Raw genomic sequence first — 16,925 nt, 5'->3', positions numbered from 1 at the left:
CAAGATAGAGATTTGTCAGTGGGGCGTAAGAGGGGGGTGTTGGTGAGGAAAGGGAAGAATGGAGAGGATGTCTAGGTGCATGGTGGTGCCATTTCTTGAGATGGGCAATCCTGGATGGTGGTGGGATGGAGAGGTGGTGGAAATGGTTAGGGAGATTGTAGGGGGGAAAATTTCCATTTTACACATAGTAAGTTTGGGTATGTCTGTGAAACTTCCAAGTGGAGGTGTCAAATAAAGCATTAGATATAGGAGAATAGAAGTTAGAACAGAGTTCTGGGCTAAAGATAAATAATTTGAAGTCGTCAGGATAAAGATGGCACGGAGAGGCAAAAAGTTACTAAGAAAAACTCCAAGAAGTTCCAGTAGGCTGTGTAAATATTAGTTGAACAAAATTCCCCTAAAACAGCTTTTTAAGGACAGTTATTTTGTCCTTGTAGTCAACTACAACAGTCCCCTTATTGGCAATTTTGCTGAGGTCTCAATTACCTGCCACAGCACAGTCAACCTGTCTCAAAATATTAAATGAAAATTTCAGAAATAAACAATTCACAACTTTTAAATTACACACTGTTCTGAGTAGCATAATGGAATCTCACACCATACCACTTCATCTGACCAGGATGTAATCGTTCCTTTTGTCCAGTGTATCCACGCTATATATCCTACCCTCTTTTTTGTCCTAATAAACATTGTTGTTATCAGATCAACAGTCATAATGTCACAATGTTTGTTTTCAAATAACTCTGATTTTACTTAATAGTGACCCCAGTAATTGTTCTATTTTATTATTTGTTAATTTCTTATTGTGCCTATTTTATGAATTAAACTTTATCATAGCTGTGTATGTATTTATGTATGTATGTATGTATATAGTTGGGCCTCCATATCCATGGGCTTTACATACTTCAGTTCAACCAAACCCAAATAAAAAATATTTTTTAAACAATCACATCATTACTGAATATGTACAGATATTTTCTTGTCTCTATTCCCTAGCAATACAGTATAACAATTTACATTGCATTCAAATGGTATTAGGTATTATGAGTAACATAGAGATGATTTGAAGAATATGTGAAGACATGCATAGATTATATACAAATACTATGCCACTTTATACAAGGGACATGAGCATCTGTGGATTTTGGTATCCACAGAGGTCCTGGAACCAATTCCCTATGGACACTGAGGGATGACCTGTATTTAGAATTCCATACTATCCTTGACTTCAGGCATCTGCTGGGGATCTTGGGCTGTATTTCTCAAGGATATGGGGAGACTACTATGCTATAGTGATAAATACATGCTTGAAAAGGGGTGTATTGACAGGTGTTGGTCTAGAGAGGCTGGGAAGTGCTGGGCCTGAAAAGTGCAGATTAAACCCTGTGAGGATAAGGTCTTTGAGCATGATATTCTGTGAGTGATATGGGAACTTAGAGCACTAAAGATGGGAAGGTATGAGGTATATTTAGGAATTGCTGTAGATGATTTAAGTAATCACATTTTTAATCTACAATGAATTGCTGAAATAGAACTAATTTTTTAAAGCCTACACTTGCAAAAGCTGAAAGGGTGGGAGAAAACATTTGTAACAAGGAATTTTTCATAATTCACATGGGGTGTGTGGTAGCAGCTTGGAGTTATCCCATTACCAAGATGTGGCAGACATCCCCTACAGTGGCCCTGTTTCCTAATGTCTGCTCCTCTAATCCCTTTCCCCAAGTGCATACAAGGCTGGTGACCTTCTTCTAACCAATACACTATGGCAAAGATGAAGACATTGGCAGATAAATTCATGTCCCTAATCATTCAGTTGAGTTAATCAGACTATGCAGCAAGGATGTGATCTAATCAGGTGAGCCCTTTCAGAGGGGGCCTAGCCCTTCCCTAAAGTAGGTGTTAAGCAGTAGGAACACTCTTCATTGCTGGCTTCAAAGCAAATGGCTATGACTTTGACAACCAGAAGGAAAAGAATTCTGCACAACCTGAGGAGCTTGGAAATGAATCCTTCCCAGGATCCACCAGATGAGAATGTGGTCCATGCATCACTTTGATTTCAGCCTGTGTTAAGATTCCTTATGTACTAAGATAATGTGGTTTTTATTCAGCAATATGGCACAAAGATGTCCTATACTGAAGGCTGATATCATACATATTGGCAAACTCTAACCTAGGCACACTCAAGGATCTAAACCTATTGCAGTGAAAGCAACTGAAATGGATGTTATAAGATAGCCAGAAGTGCTGGGTAAGACTTAGAAACTCTGGTGGCCCTGGGACTAAGCAGAGGAAAAACAGTGTTCTATACACCAATGGTTAAATATTTTCAACACTGGTAAATGGAAAACGTTTTTGCTCTAGAATGTGCTGTTCATGAAACCAAGTTTGTCTGGAGATTAAATTGATTTTTTTTTTTTTTTTTCTGCTATGACATAAAAGACTAGGTGGGCCGAAGGCCGCATGCCTGTAATCTGCAACTTGGGATGCTGAGGTAGAAGGCTTTTTAAGTTTGAGGCTAATCTCTGCAATTTACTGAGAGCTTATCCCAAAATTTAAAAAAAAAAAATTTTTTTTTTGAAGGACTTGGGGGTGTAGCTCAGTGGTAGAATGCCCCTGGGCTCAATCTCCAGTCCTGAGGGTGGCGGGTGCGGGAGATGTGAAAGATAGCATATTCTAATAAATTGTTGCCGGAGGAATGTGTCTTAGGGTTACCTTACCTTTAACTATAATAAAAATTTTCAAGCTGTGTGGGAAGTCACAGCAGAAACACCCCTGTATGTATGAAATAAATAGCTCTCCCTTTAGACAACAGGAAAAGGAAAAGGAGTTGTAGGAGGCACACAGGGTCTGACTTTTGAAGGTGCTAGTAGGCCAGTGGATACTTACGGAGACTTGGGGAGGTGGCAAGGCAGGTGTATGTATTTGGGGGAAATTAAATTCCTGTGGCATTGGGGCTAGCAGAGAGTTAAAAGTTATACCCACTCATTGTTGATACATTTAGGGGCGAGATTAGATAAGGGAGTAACCACACTGTATTCTCCTTCAATTGTCTCTCCATTGTCCTTGCTTCTAAAAATATATACATCTAATTCTTATGCCCTTTTGAAACTTGTAGTCATTGAGGTTGGTTAGAATTAGTTTCATCCAAGTTCAACTGCTACAATAATGTAATACAATTATCTAGACTCAATCTTGATGATAATAGATTTAAAAAAAAAAAAGAAAGAAAAAGGAAAAAAAGGAAGAGTTCTAGACTAATTGTGACCAGCCTTAGATCTGACATTTGCTTCCTTGGTAAAGCAACCAGTGAGGACACATGGGCCACGTGCATGCCTCCACCAAGCTTCTGGGTGTGACCTCCTTCATAGAGTTTCAGAAACTTGCTCATGTTACAGATGGGGCAGCTAAGGTCCAGAAAGGGCTCATCTCAGCCAAGATTCTGGCCCCAGCCCTGCTCAGTTGCCTTGTGCTGCACTTACTGGTTAGATCTGGCAGACAAAGGAAGATAAACTGGTTTGGATTTGCTTGGTGGATGGCCAGAAGCCACAGTGGCATCTAATGTACTCAGCCTGGTGCTGTAAGAGTGGGGGAGACTTTTATTTTAATATATATATACACACAAACACACACACATATTTTTTTTTAGTTGTAGATGGGCAATTTTATTTTTGTGATGATGAGGATCGAACCCAGTGCCTCCCATGTGCTAGGTGAGCACTCTAAAATATCACTGAGCCATGACCCTAGCCCCTGGGTTGTCTTCTAAGTGAAATTAAAAACTGCTTCGGATGTTGCCATGAAGTGGACTAAGCAGCACAGTAAGTACTTCTTGGAAGGGTGCTTCCTTCGTGTTACAGATGGGAGACACTGGTCAGAAGTGTGATGACTACAAGTTTAATTCCTAGCTCAGTAACGTACACAGGAAAGCTATTTATCTCTAAACACTTTTTCTCTGATCTGTTACAAAATTATTAAGACTAAAGAAATCACTGAGAGAACCCTCCAAGCTCCATGAGCTAGCCATTATGTTGCTGTTAGTGATGAAAATCACCCAGTCTTATAGGATATAATATTCAGAATCATTTGAGTTATCCTTACCTTTTAACTGAGTAGTTTGCAAAGTCAGTTAAGGGACAAGAAACACTTCAGTAATAAATGTACTAATGATCAACAAAATTTGTTGAAAAGTATAGCATTATACTCCAAATCAGAAAATCAAATTTTTTGAAATGTCATTCCTCCTTATTATTTCCCCACCTCTGCACCCCCTAAATCAGCTGAGAACTAATTTAAAAAAACTATTAAGCACAGTTGCGAATACTGTATTTCCTGTTTTTATATTAGCCAGAATATGTTACTTTTTTTTCTAAGTGGCCTCCAAATATTATTTTTCTTTGGTCTTTTGCAAAAGAAACATATGCAACACCTCCTTAAAGACACTTAAGAGCTACATCATAATGATGACTTTGAATTACTGAGAAAGGAAGCAGGGTACTCTCTTTAGGAAGGTAGAAAAATGCAGTTTACAAATACTTTTCTCTTTACTGAATTAAACAATATCCTAGCACATGAGAATTACAACTTTAATTTAAAAAAACAAAACACCTTTGATCCCCGCGCCACCCTCCATAGAAACATTCTCCCAGTATTCTAAAAGCTCCAGGTACCAAAACTAGTTTCCTCAGAAAACAGATGGTGGTACTATCCAGAGTATGGCCAGTGCAGAAATAAACTATCCTCCAATTTAATAAAATGAAAACAAGTACTGTTACTTCAGTTTTTGAAAAGCACTGGAAAAATGTGTATGCAAGTAACTGAAATGCCATCCACGAAACAGTTACAACCACCAAAATAAGGAAGGCTTATTTTTTCTATTTTACTTCAAAAGGAACAAATAAATTGGTCATCAGTCTTCAGTAAGTTCTGGATTTGCCACCACCTCCAGAAACTGTACAGATAGTTCTTTTGTTTTACTTATTTATAACATATATATCACATAAGGCAAATTGACTTCATGCTTTACTTCAGTAAAATGGGGGAAAAAAAGCTTTCTCTGAAATTGGCACTAAAGTTGTTTTAAATTCTTAATAGCAAGAAGATACATCCAACTATAAGCAGAATGAACACAGTCGTAATACATATCAAAATTATTTCCTTTATATAATCAGCAATGAATAACTCCAGAGGTAGTATGGCAGAAACGATAATGGATCCTATCAGGCCACAACCAATGAAGAAATTAAATTTATTTTTTTTTCTATGGTTCTGACCATAAATTGCTTTACACATTTAGGACCTGAATAAAAACCACTCTCAGAAATCTTAGCCCATTAATTCAACTGACATATCAATTTACAACTTTCAGGACTGCAGATATAAAAAAATGTAAAGTATAAAATTATGTTAAGTTTGAAATGGTTTTAATTGTATTCATTAAAAATATTTACATTTCCCAGTACTTACTTGACAAAACTCCCTTGCAATATAATTCTACTCTAAACTTTTCTTTATAAAATGAGGCTCATTTATGAGATTTCAATGACTGCTACACTGAAAATTACTTACATTCTGTAAAATATTTTAAGAACTTTTCATATCAAAGGTAGTTTATATTGGATTATCTGAAACCCAATAGTGCCCACAGATGAGCTTCTTAAAATTCTTTTTATTAATGCTTGGAAAGCACTGTGACAATGGAAAGTGCTGTTAAGTGCTATTATCTCCCTTAAATTTTATTTTATACTGTGTGCACATTGTGAAATAAACACATATGCAGCATGTCCATGTTTTGATATGTATTTTTTATTTCCCTGCAGTTTTCACTTATCAAGAACAAGTAACAGGGAAAGTTGTCTGAACTAGTGCATAAACAAACATTCTGAAACACCACTACACGTATCTAATTTACAAGAACCGTATAAAAAAAGTCACTAAAACACTACACTATGAAGGTGTCCAACGCTTACAGTCAGACTTTTTCCAACCCGTTACTTGCCTTGTAGCCACAGGAAAACTCTCCAAAATTGAAAAGACAATCTTGCCACAACCCTCCCCCCCCTCCCAACACCTGGGATGGCTCGATATCTAGACTTCCAATATTTATTGCAATGATATAATGCAATACATACCTGGTAAATATCTTTTATGTGGTGTGTTACAGTTTTAAAGCCAGTTAAAATATGCAGTCTTCAGATAAAATGTAATCCTTGAAAAATTTTCATGTTTGCACAGTTTAAATGTGCTAGATGCATAATTTTTCCTAGTCCGTTTTTTCTGTGTAATTATTTTTTATAAACTGGTATTATAAATAGAAATATACATTCAAAATATATGGAAAAGTGAGTTACTACATTAAATTTGCATGTATCGATCCATCCCTTTCCCCTGCACAGTAATAGAAAATACTATTTTGCCTTGAACTTCATATTTGACAGTGAAATGCCACTAAAGTATTTACCAAAAAGTCCATCTAGTCAAATTGTGAAACAAAATGAACCAAGTGAAAACTTTACAGTTCCTTTAGAAAAAAATTACAAGAATTTCATTTCCTAGCTATGAATCTTTAACTTTTTAGACACAAAGTTGGATTTATTTTTACAAGATACAAAATGTAAACATGGCAAAATAAATAGTTAAAACAAGTGATGCAGGATCCCATTTCATGCTCATGATCCCATTAAAGAATTATTTTTAAAATCCATTCAGTTGCAAATTCAAGTGCAAAAGCATGATGATGAATATCTACTATTCAAGTAACAGAAATAATATTGATGATACAAATAAACTATTTTACAAGGTAGTGATTTTCCCAATTTTACAAAATATACATCATATATCGATTTAACATCCGATATACTGTAGTCCATTTAGGTCCATTGTTACGCTCTGTGATCCACAGAGTGTCGCCTTTTGCATTCAGCTGGAATACGAATGACTGCACACCATCCACACAGGAAAAGCCACATGTTTTAGGTTATGTCACTTCCATAGCTACTGTTGTCTCTGCTATTCCATTTAAACCCAATCTTTCTGGTTCATGGTTCTCTCTATAATGAGGCAAAAAGTAAAATAAACATTAATATTCTAGAATCTGTTAATACTCAGCATTTACAGATTGCATTTTTATGTGACTACAATTAAACATGACTTCCCAAGAACCTTCTCCACTTTCATCAATTCCAGTAAGGAATGAAGAAGGTTCCCTTCAATTCAGAAATTCCAATAATTTCTAATTACTTTATTATAAATATTTTTTTAAGGAAAGACAACAATTTAACAGTTTTTTAGTAGAAGCTGATGATAAATTACTGTTGAAATATATAACATAGGACAATCCCAGTTTATTGCAATAGATGTAATATATGATGCCCAAAGAGAATCATTAGGAGTACAATATTATTTAAATCACCTCCCACTAGAGTTTAATTTTGTAGCCTTAAGGTCATGTACTTATTAATTCATGCAAATCAATATTTTTCTGATTTACTGTTCTGGTTCTGCATTAGTGTGATTGAAAAAAATGTAAAAACTTACTCTGAAATACAGTATTACAGATCTAACTACTCCTAGAATATTCTCAATTTTAATATATACATTGAATTTCAAATCACACATAAATTATGATTTGAAACCTAAATTCTGGTATGGAATAACAACTCTAATCTTCCAGACTGTCAAAACAATAACAAAATAACTGAAGTTTCTAAAAAGGACTGAAGTATTTGCCCATTTGACATTTTCTCCTTTTTTTTTTTTTTTTTCTTTTACAATTCTGGTTGGCATTTAAGCATCCTAATAGAAACCTCAAACAAATAACTTAAGTCACAGAGTTTTATGCTAAGCCAATCTTCAAGAGCTAATGAAAAGCAAGTCTGTCAGACACCCACTGCTTGAGTGGGTTTAAAAAAAAAAAAAAAAAAAAAGTCTTTCTCCTCCCAGAATAGCCAGCCCAGAGAGAATACTTGAAACACACACCTTGCTATGCTGCTGATGGCACTACTGGGAGTAACCTTTGGCACTCTGTCCATACTGGCAGCAACTGTGGCAAGTTTTAAGGCTGTTGGCGATGGTGCTGAAGTCCGTGTATTGATATGCACATTGACTGGAGAAACAACACTGACATTATTGAGGTGCACTGCATTTGTCAGGCAGGAATTGTTCATGGGAAGTGTTTGAGGGCTGCTTGTGCACAATGCTGGGATTAAGTGGTTTGTAGTAGTGTGGCCAACTGTCCTTACAAGTTGTACAGCTGAAATCCCTGGGCTGGATGATAAAGCCATATTGGTGGAGTATAATGTTTTAGAGGTTCCTGAAAGATAAAAAGAAAAATTACTCAGTTAGTTTAATGCGACATTAAAAAAACACTTTAAAAATTAGGAGTGTAATAGTAAAAATAAACACAAACATTCATATTCTAATAAAATACTAAGTTAAGCTGCTGATCAGTTAAGTACAATATACTCATCTGATATAACCCTAAGCACACCCTCTTGCTAATGGTCTGCATAAAAATGCTTTGCATTCTGCTCCCTCTATATGTGGTAACCTTGAAGGTAACTACTATAAGACAAATGGTCAATCAGGATCATGGGTATATGTAATACAAATGGAAAATCAGAAGGTCTAAGAAAGAGGTGAAGGTTGTTTCTGAGGACTCAGGGTAGTAAGAAGCACACAGGGTTTCACAGTACTGCATCTCAGGAGGAAGTGCCAAAGAAAATATCCTATGAGTACACTGGATGGGAAGGTAGATCTGCTTTCAAGTTTATTTAACAGACTGTCCTTGATTATATTTCACTTTTTTAATATACACATGGATAACTCAATGGTGATGGTTAGTAATTAGCTCAATGGATATACTAAAATGTGAGGCAACTGACAGTCTATGAATGATACCAGGAAAGGTAGTGTCCACAGTTAGGTATCCAGCACATAGGAGGAAACAGGGAGTGACACTATGTGAATTCTAGAAAATACCCAGTATTTATTCCACATATCTTTTCACAGATTTTCTGAAAAGTACTGATTGATTTCTTACACACATTTTCCCTTTGGAGACAAGAAATAAAACCAAACTCAAGTCAGTGAGCTACAACTTCAAGTGAAACTCCAGCTGTACCTGAAGGCTGGACGACACCATTTATGTTGCTGTGGCCTGTGTTCTGTTCCTTGACTACTTCACTGCGACCTGGAACAGGTGCACTGACCACTGCAGATGCAGCAAAGTGGGCGCTGGCTGAGTCGAGTGTTTTAGACATGCAGTCAGAGGTGCTTGAGCCCTATGAAATGGACAAAGTCAAACTCTCAGTTTCTTAGATGTCATTTCATTAACATTAAGGATAGGGCGAACTCTAGAGACTTGCCTTTCTAATCTTCAATAGTCACAAGTGTTTAGATTAGGAGATCTAGGACTTTGCAGATGAAGGGCAGTTAAATGGCTACTCCTCCTTGATTCTGTATAAAACGTATTAACTGTTACTAAAGCCAATAGCATTAGTCTGTAAAGCCAGGTCCAGATCTACTTGGATGTCACAGGAGTGTTGATGGACCCCAGGGACACTGAGATTCCCATGGTGTTGGACTTGGGATCTCTAGTCAATGTACTGACTGTTTGAGAATCAGCTGAACCACTATGGGCAGATGCTGGCCTGAGAGCTTGAAGCATACAACCAAACTGAGTTAGTTATTCCTTTAGGAGTACTTGTAGAATTATGGAGCAACACAATTTAAGACCTAAAAAGATGAAAGGTTTTTTCTTTTCAGGAGGCTCAACTTTCAAATATAAATATAGCTGGCTGCATGGTGCAAGCCTATAATTCCAGCAGCTCAGAAGGCTGAGGCAGGAGGATCAAGAATTGAAAGCCAGCCTCAGCAACAGTAAGGCACTAAGCAACTCAATGAGACACTTTTTTTTTGGATAGCATCCTTGGATGTTTTACAACTGAGCCATACTCCTAGTCCATTTAATTGATTTATTGAGACAGGGTCTTGCTAAGTTGCTGAGGCTGGTCTAGAACTTAGGATCCTCCTGCCTGCAGCTTCCACAGTAGCTGGGATTGCAGGTACACACTGCTATACCTGGCTTGGTTTTGTTTTTAAAAGCTCAAAAAGAGAGGCACTTATTTCCACATAGCCCTGGAGGCGAGAAGTCCACAGTAAATCTCACAGGGCTCATATATCAAGGCATTGGCAGGATTGGTTCCTACAGTATTTTTATTTTATCCCTAATGTCTTTATTTAATGGTGTCTATGAACAACTTCCCCTAGTAGCAACTTTTTTCCTACAGAGAAACATGATTCATAGAGGCAAGGGGCTATGCTGCTTAGATTTACTGCACATTTCAAGAGAATTACCTCTAGCTTCATGGGGCACAACCACACCACACTTCAACATATAGTTTAGGAAGGGTCAAAATGTTATAAAATCAAGAATGGTGGATGATGGTTTTAAGAATATGTAATTACTTTTTATAATTTCTCAATAACCCTTCCAGTAACAATACTTATTTCTTTCCTAAATTAAAAATACTATATTTGAAAAAAAATACCATATTTGGGCTCTAGTACTCTTCTCAAAACATTCAGACATTTGCTTTTAACTAGTCACTTAATATTATTTAAATTAACTAAAAAAAAAAATTCTCAAAATCAAATCAAGAGTGGCAAAATAAGCTTTTTCCTGTGACCTGACTAACAAAAATTATAAAATCACAAAAGGAAGGAAGAGACAACAGTGATTTAAAAGACAGGCTTACCTGTGCTTTTGGATGTGTCTGTTGTGAGGAATGCTGAGATTGCTGTTTCTGCTGAAGCTGAGCAAGTTGCTGTCTTTGCATTTGAACTAACTGCTGTTGATGTGTCTGAAACTGCTCTTCTGTGATGCCCCCTGTTACTGATAAAGGATAAATAGGTATGTTTTAAAGTATTTACTTAATACATGTAGAATTCAATGTAAACTTATTCCACAGTTAAGATGAAAAGGAAATACAAAACATAATATCTATAAGCCAAGGAACCCAATAAAAATGATGAATCTTTTATCAAGTGTGGTATATGCTTATATCCATAAGCATCTAATAATATCACACATGCTAAAAAAGATTCCTAGGCATAGTTTTTACTCTATAAAAGTTCTAACATGAGAATTTTACCATTTATTCAGACTTAGGGCATTTACTATTACTTTTTTGTTTACTATTATGGTGACCATGTAATGAGAAAAATTTCAATGTTAATGTAAATAATGATGACTAAATTACAGCCTTTTAGTAAGAAAGCGAGACCATCTGCAAGACTAATTTTTACTTCAATGTCATATGACACTGTAGTGAAATTATTTTTCTCTGATGACAAATTATAGAACATAGACATTCATCTAACATAATCATTAGCCATAGTTTAAGCCAATAGTTCAATGCTTAAGATAAATCCTACCTATAAAAATAAGGACTAGAAGTAAAAATTTTTTCAGAAAACTAAAGATACAATTCTCAGATGTAATCAAGTATACTGCAGCCAGGTGTGTTAAAATAAGGTCTAAAATAAAAATGAAACACCTTATTTTCTTAGCTGATTAAAAGATTAACTAAACTGGGCACAGTGGCACATACCTATAATCCCAGCAGCTCAGGAGGCTGAGGCAGGAGGATTGCAAGTTCAAAGCCAGCCTTAGCAACTTAGCGAGGCCCTCAGTGACTTATTGAGATGCTGTCTCTAAATAAAAAATTTAAAAGGTCTGGGGATGTGGCTCAGTGGTTAAGTGGTCCTGGGCTCAATCCCTGGTACCAAAATAGTAAATGAATAAATGAATAAATAAATAATCAACTAAGTTAAATCAGGAATCATTTTCCTCAAAGAAATGTACACAAAATTTCATTCACTGATATTTAAGTAGATCACTGATAAATTGATTTAGAGGACACAAAGCTACTTCCATAGAGGTTAATACATTTTTAGAGTCATGAAATATTAAATTGCATCAGAATATATATACTCTAGAGACAATTTTTGTTCTTTTTTTGAGGGCAATATTGGAGATTGAACCCAGGAATGTTCTATCACTGAGCTACATCCTGATCCATTTTATTTTTTGAGACAGGGTCTCACTAAATCTCTCAGGTTGGCCTCAAACCTGTGATCCTTATGCTTAGACTCTTGAGAAACTGGAATTAAAGGCACACTCTACTTTTATTTATTGCTTGCTTTCTGCTCTCCTATTTCACTGAATCATCAAGTATTTCCTATCTATTATGATGGAGAAAGCGGCACTATGAGTTACAGTGAATACAGGGCAAAACAAATTAAGAAGAGGGTAATTGCTAGAAAGTTCTATAGTGTAGTTGAGAAGAAAAGAAATATATAAAGATATATATAAAGAAATGCCAACTGTATGAGGCATCTTTTGTGCTACTGATCAATATGACTGTACGAGTTTAAACAGTCTACCCTAAGCCCGGGTTACCTCACTCCACCACTACAATGTTTCTGTTAAGGAGCATCACAAGTGATAAATTCAAAGTCTACTCCCTATAAAAGCCCCAGAGATGTGCAAAGCTTTAGATACACTTTCATTAAAATTTGTATTAAATCATATGAGAGGAAAAAATAGAAAGCAATTTTATTTTCAGAAAATTCAAAAATCTGGGGCTACTATACTGCTTACTCTAAAATCTTAATATTACCTGTAATTTTGAAGTACATATTAATTTTTTTACTGAATTACCAATAAAATCAAATGTCTTTGCATATGTTAAATTCACTGCAAGTGTACTATTTTTAAATGAAAAAAATTTAATTCTAAAGTTACATTCTTCAAAATCAAATGAAAATATGAAGTATTCATGAATTTCCAGTTGTTTGAAAACCTTGGGGAAAAAGATGAAAAACAGCTTATTAGATAAGGAAAATCTTAAACCCAAATAAATCTGTAAGTCTTATATGGATAATAAAAGTGGACCATTTCAAAAAAAGTGGACTTGTAATCTGGTATTAGCACATTCCTTAAATCCGGTATTGACTGTCAGGAGCTCAGCTTTTATATTGTGGTGAAAAGGTGAGATTCAAAATGGTTAACTCTGAGGAATAAACCAAATAAGGAGAACATACTTTTAGGGGCTATTTCAAAATAGAAATGTGAATAAGACTTTCTTTTCTTTTCAAAAATCTTATAAAAGACACAAAGTCTTGTAAGGGAGTTAGTAAAATCTTAACTAATTCAGAATAAAGTACAGGCTTGACTATTCCTAATCTAAAATGCTGCCCAGTCCAAAATTCTACTATGCTTTACTATAAAACTGTAATAAAAAAATACTTCAAAAAAGTATTACTTTTGGTTTGGCAGTTCATAGCTAATAAAGAATTGCTAACTAGAGATGTTCTACTTGCAAAGTAAACAGATGATTATTATGTATATATATTAAAAAGGGATGCTGATAAAACTACCTATTTTTTTGGATGTCTACATTTATTGTCCTGTATTGTTAAGACTATTAATTTGCTCACAAACTCCATTCTTTTCTATTCATAGGAACTCATACAATTTCAACCACGTCTCAGTCCAAATTATTCAAATTAATGGTGTTTCTCAACCTTTTTAAATTTTGGTTGACTTTGATACCAAAAATCTTATCCCTGATCCCATTTTTAACTTGAGAATCACTGATAAAGACAATATCATTGTATAATATGGATATGCTTTAAGAATTATACTCATTTTTTCCCCTTCTTCCTTACCCCCAAATCAGTATATTATATCCACTCTAGACATCTACTTTGTTCTTTACCATTAAGGTATTTTGTGTTTGAAACAAACTCATGGTCTTCATCCAAAATTTTAATATTACTTCAAAAGTTTAGTATTTAAACAAAGTAATACTTAGAAAAATAGTGAAAATAGCAAATAATAATCATGATACAAAACTGGAACACTTATAAAACATCCTTTCTAACTCCTTTGTCATTTTGGGGGTAAAGGGAGATAGATAAGAAACATGGTTTTAATGGCACAGATACAATATTGAATAGTGGTTCTCAAGGTTGATTTACTGAGAGGTAAATAGTAAAAACTGGAAGTCATTTTCTCTATTCATTATTTTTCCCTTCATAAGTTACTGAAACACTTCCCTATCAGACTTAATTCTTTTACTGACTTTTGAGTCATCAAGAGGCACACATTAAAATATATCAAGAAGAGGTCACAGTTAGTGACCAAATCTGTTTAAGACTAAGATACAGGGCAGGGTAGAGGTGGTATAAAGTGGAAGTAGGAAATTTTTTTTTTTTTTTCTTTTTTCAGTTCTGAGGATTGAACCTAGGGGTGGTTCTACCATTGAACTACATCCCCAGCCCTTTTAAAAAATTGTGAGATAGGGTCTTGCTAAATTGCCTAAGCTGACCTTGAACTTGAGGTCCTTCTGCCTTAATTGCCCAAATGACTGGGATTACTGGCATGGGCCAAGGTGCCTTGTCTCACTAGTTCATCTTAAAAGTTGCAAGCTTATGGTGAGGTTGTGGGGAAAAAGGATACACTTGTACATTGTTGGTGAGACTACAGACTAGTAAAACCATTCTGCAAAGCAATATAGAGGGTCTTCAAAAAACTAGGAATGAAACTTCCATATGACCCAGCTATTCTACTCCTTGGCATTTTCCCCCAAGATCTAAAATTGGCATACTACAGTGATACAGTCACCTTAATGTTTACAGCAGCACAATCCACAATATCTAAATTAGGGAATCAACCCAGATGCTCTTTAATAGATGAATGAATTAAGAAATTATGACACACTCTCTCTCTCTCTCTCTCTCTCTCTCTCACACACACACACACACACACACACACACACACACACACACACACACACACTTTTCTACTCAGCCATAAAAAAGAATGAAATTATGGCATTTACCAGTAAATGGATGGAAATGGGAGATTATCATGCTAAGTGAAATTAGCAAAACTCAGAAACCCAAAGGTTGAATGTTTTCTCTTATGTGGAAGCTAAGTAAAATAAAGGAAAAGGGAAGAATAAGGTAACAATCAAATATAAATTAACAGACTTGTGAAAGGAAGTCTAGTAGAGGAGAGGGAGGATGGGAAGGAAAAGAGAGGAGTGATGAACTGAAATAGATTTCCATGCATGTGTGAGTTTGTTGGGATGAACCAACTACTACAAATAACTATAAAGCTCTAATAAAAAAAAGTTGCTAGTTGAAATTCACTTCATACTTCAAGTCCTATCAATTTAAAAGTAACCATAAACCTGACATTTTGTGAATGTGACAATTATCTCACAACTCCAGACAGATAGGAAGTATTGTTTTCCTTAAGTAGGAAGTTTTACAAATCTTCTTGGGTAACACATTCTGGCAGCTCTGTATACCTATTACAGAACTTCCCCCTTTATATATACAAATATGTCATCTAATACATAAATAATATACTTGCAGGTCTAGATACCATGTATATATAACCCATAGTCTATATTCCATGAAAGTCCTTAACCTTTCTGGCTATCTTCTATATATCTGAACCATTGCCCATCTTGAATTTAAGTCTGTTTTTATTCCTCAAATGAAACCTTGTACCTTTTCTTGGAATATCTGTCACTATTCTTGAAATGTTTATTGTTCTCAAATGTCCCAGGAATTTTTTGTTTTATCCTTTACCTTTTAGGTTTGCAGTTCTTATATGGTGCTTGGCTTAGACTGATCTCTAATCACCCTCCCATTTTATGACAGTGATCCATGAAAAACATACTGAGTACCTTCACAGATTTTATACTAACATGATTACAAAGTTTTAGATTGTTATTTCTTAAGCTGAGGACCCCAGAAGTATTCTTGAGTATATGTGAAATCTTCACAAGTTGTTAACTTTGTATTATTGTTTCACTGATAAACTAAAAAGAAAAACGGAATAGAAACACATTCTGGATCTGGATGATCATTTCATCAGAGTATGAATATGTGATTTTTGTGTTTCCCAAGAACGTATGCCGGCCTTTGTTTTTCATAACTCTTTTACTTTCAACACAGTGTTTCTCAAACTGAGGTAAGATGATATATTCTTGGGAAGCTATAAATTTTTCAGATACTGGTTTTGATCAAGTTTTCACATCTTAATAAAGAACACCTAGTATGGTAGTAAAAATTATTTAGAAGTCAAAATGAATATGTTATTCAGCATTTTTTCATATACTAGGTAGGCCTTTGCTATATGTTTTAACACATGCTTTATTAAGGCAATGTTAATTACATGTAAGTTTTTTTTGTTTTGTTTTGTTTTAAAGGACAGATCTGGGACTGCATGGGGGTTGGGGGGAGAAGGAGATCCTATTTCAAAACTTCCAGGTCACATTGGGGAGTCAGGTGACAGTTCACACAAACTACTACTCCAAGGACAAACCTAATCCAGGAGAGTTGACATCACCTTTCTGGGGCTATATACATTCTATAAACAACTCTTTTAGTTATAAGTGAAAACGTAAGGGAGGTGGGGAATGAGGAACAAATGGGTGTGAGGATAATGAAAATAGATTAAAGATTCATTTGAACTGCTGACACCCAAGCTAAATAGTTACAGTTAAAATATCATTATTTACTTAATGATCTAACTCTTTAATCCTTTGTGTTTAAATCCTTTCTCACCTTCAGAAGCAACCTTAATACAAAATAATAAATCCTTCTGAGTATCTTGGTTAGTTGTTCAAGTAATCTTACTTATCCTAAAACTTTTACACTTGTAAACATTTCATGGCAATTTAAGAAAAAAAAAATGGGAAGAAAAATGGAATTAAATTAAATATCAGGAATTTCTCTTGGAAATGTACAAACTATTAATGATTTTACAAACTTGCAATATTAAGGTATCAGAAACTAGTCAAAAGGGTTATTATGTTAACACAGGTGAGAAGAGAAAAAGATAT

The 16,925-nt window shown here is 35.1% G+C and overlaps 1 protein-coding gene across 2 annotated transcripts in view; it reads right to left on the bottom strand.

The window, feature by feature from the left end:
* Positions 1-4,258: 4,258 nt before the first annotated feature.
* The window catches only part of EPC2 (enhancer of polycomb homolog 2), a 133,711-nt gene continuing 121,044 nt past the window's right edge, over positions 4,259-16,925 (bottom strand). The window contains exons 11-14 of one of the 2 annotated variants that reach the window (XM_079132472.1): positions 10,755-10,885; positions 9,119-9,278; positions 7,975-8,308; positions 4,259-7,046 (exon numbers count right to left, since the gene is read on the bottom strand). In XM_079132472.1, coding sequence (XP_078988598.1) covers positions 6,974-7,046; positions 7,975-8,308; positions 9,119-9,278; positions 10,755-10,885 — 698 coding nt within the window. In that variant the 3' untranslated portion in view covers positions 4,259-6,973. Of the gene's footprint in view, positions 7,047-7,974; positions 8,309-9,118; positions 9,279-10,754; positions 10,892-16,925 lie in introns of both variants that reach the window. The other variant, XM_079132471.1, reaches the window with a different exon arrangement.

This window comes from Sciurus vulgaris (assembly GCF_902686455.1).
Source record: "Sciurus vulgaris genome assembly, chromosome: 3".
NCBI classification, from domain to species: domain Eukaryota; kingdom Metazoa; phylum Chordata; class Mammalia; order Rodentia; family Sciuridae; genus Sciurus; species Sciurus vulgaris.
This window is presented reverse-complemented; position numbering and strand designations above follow the sequence as displayed.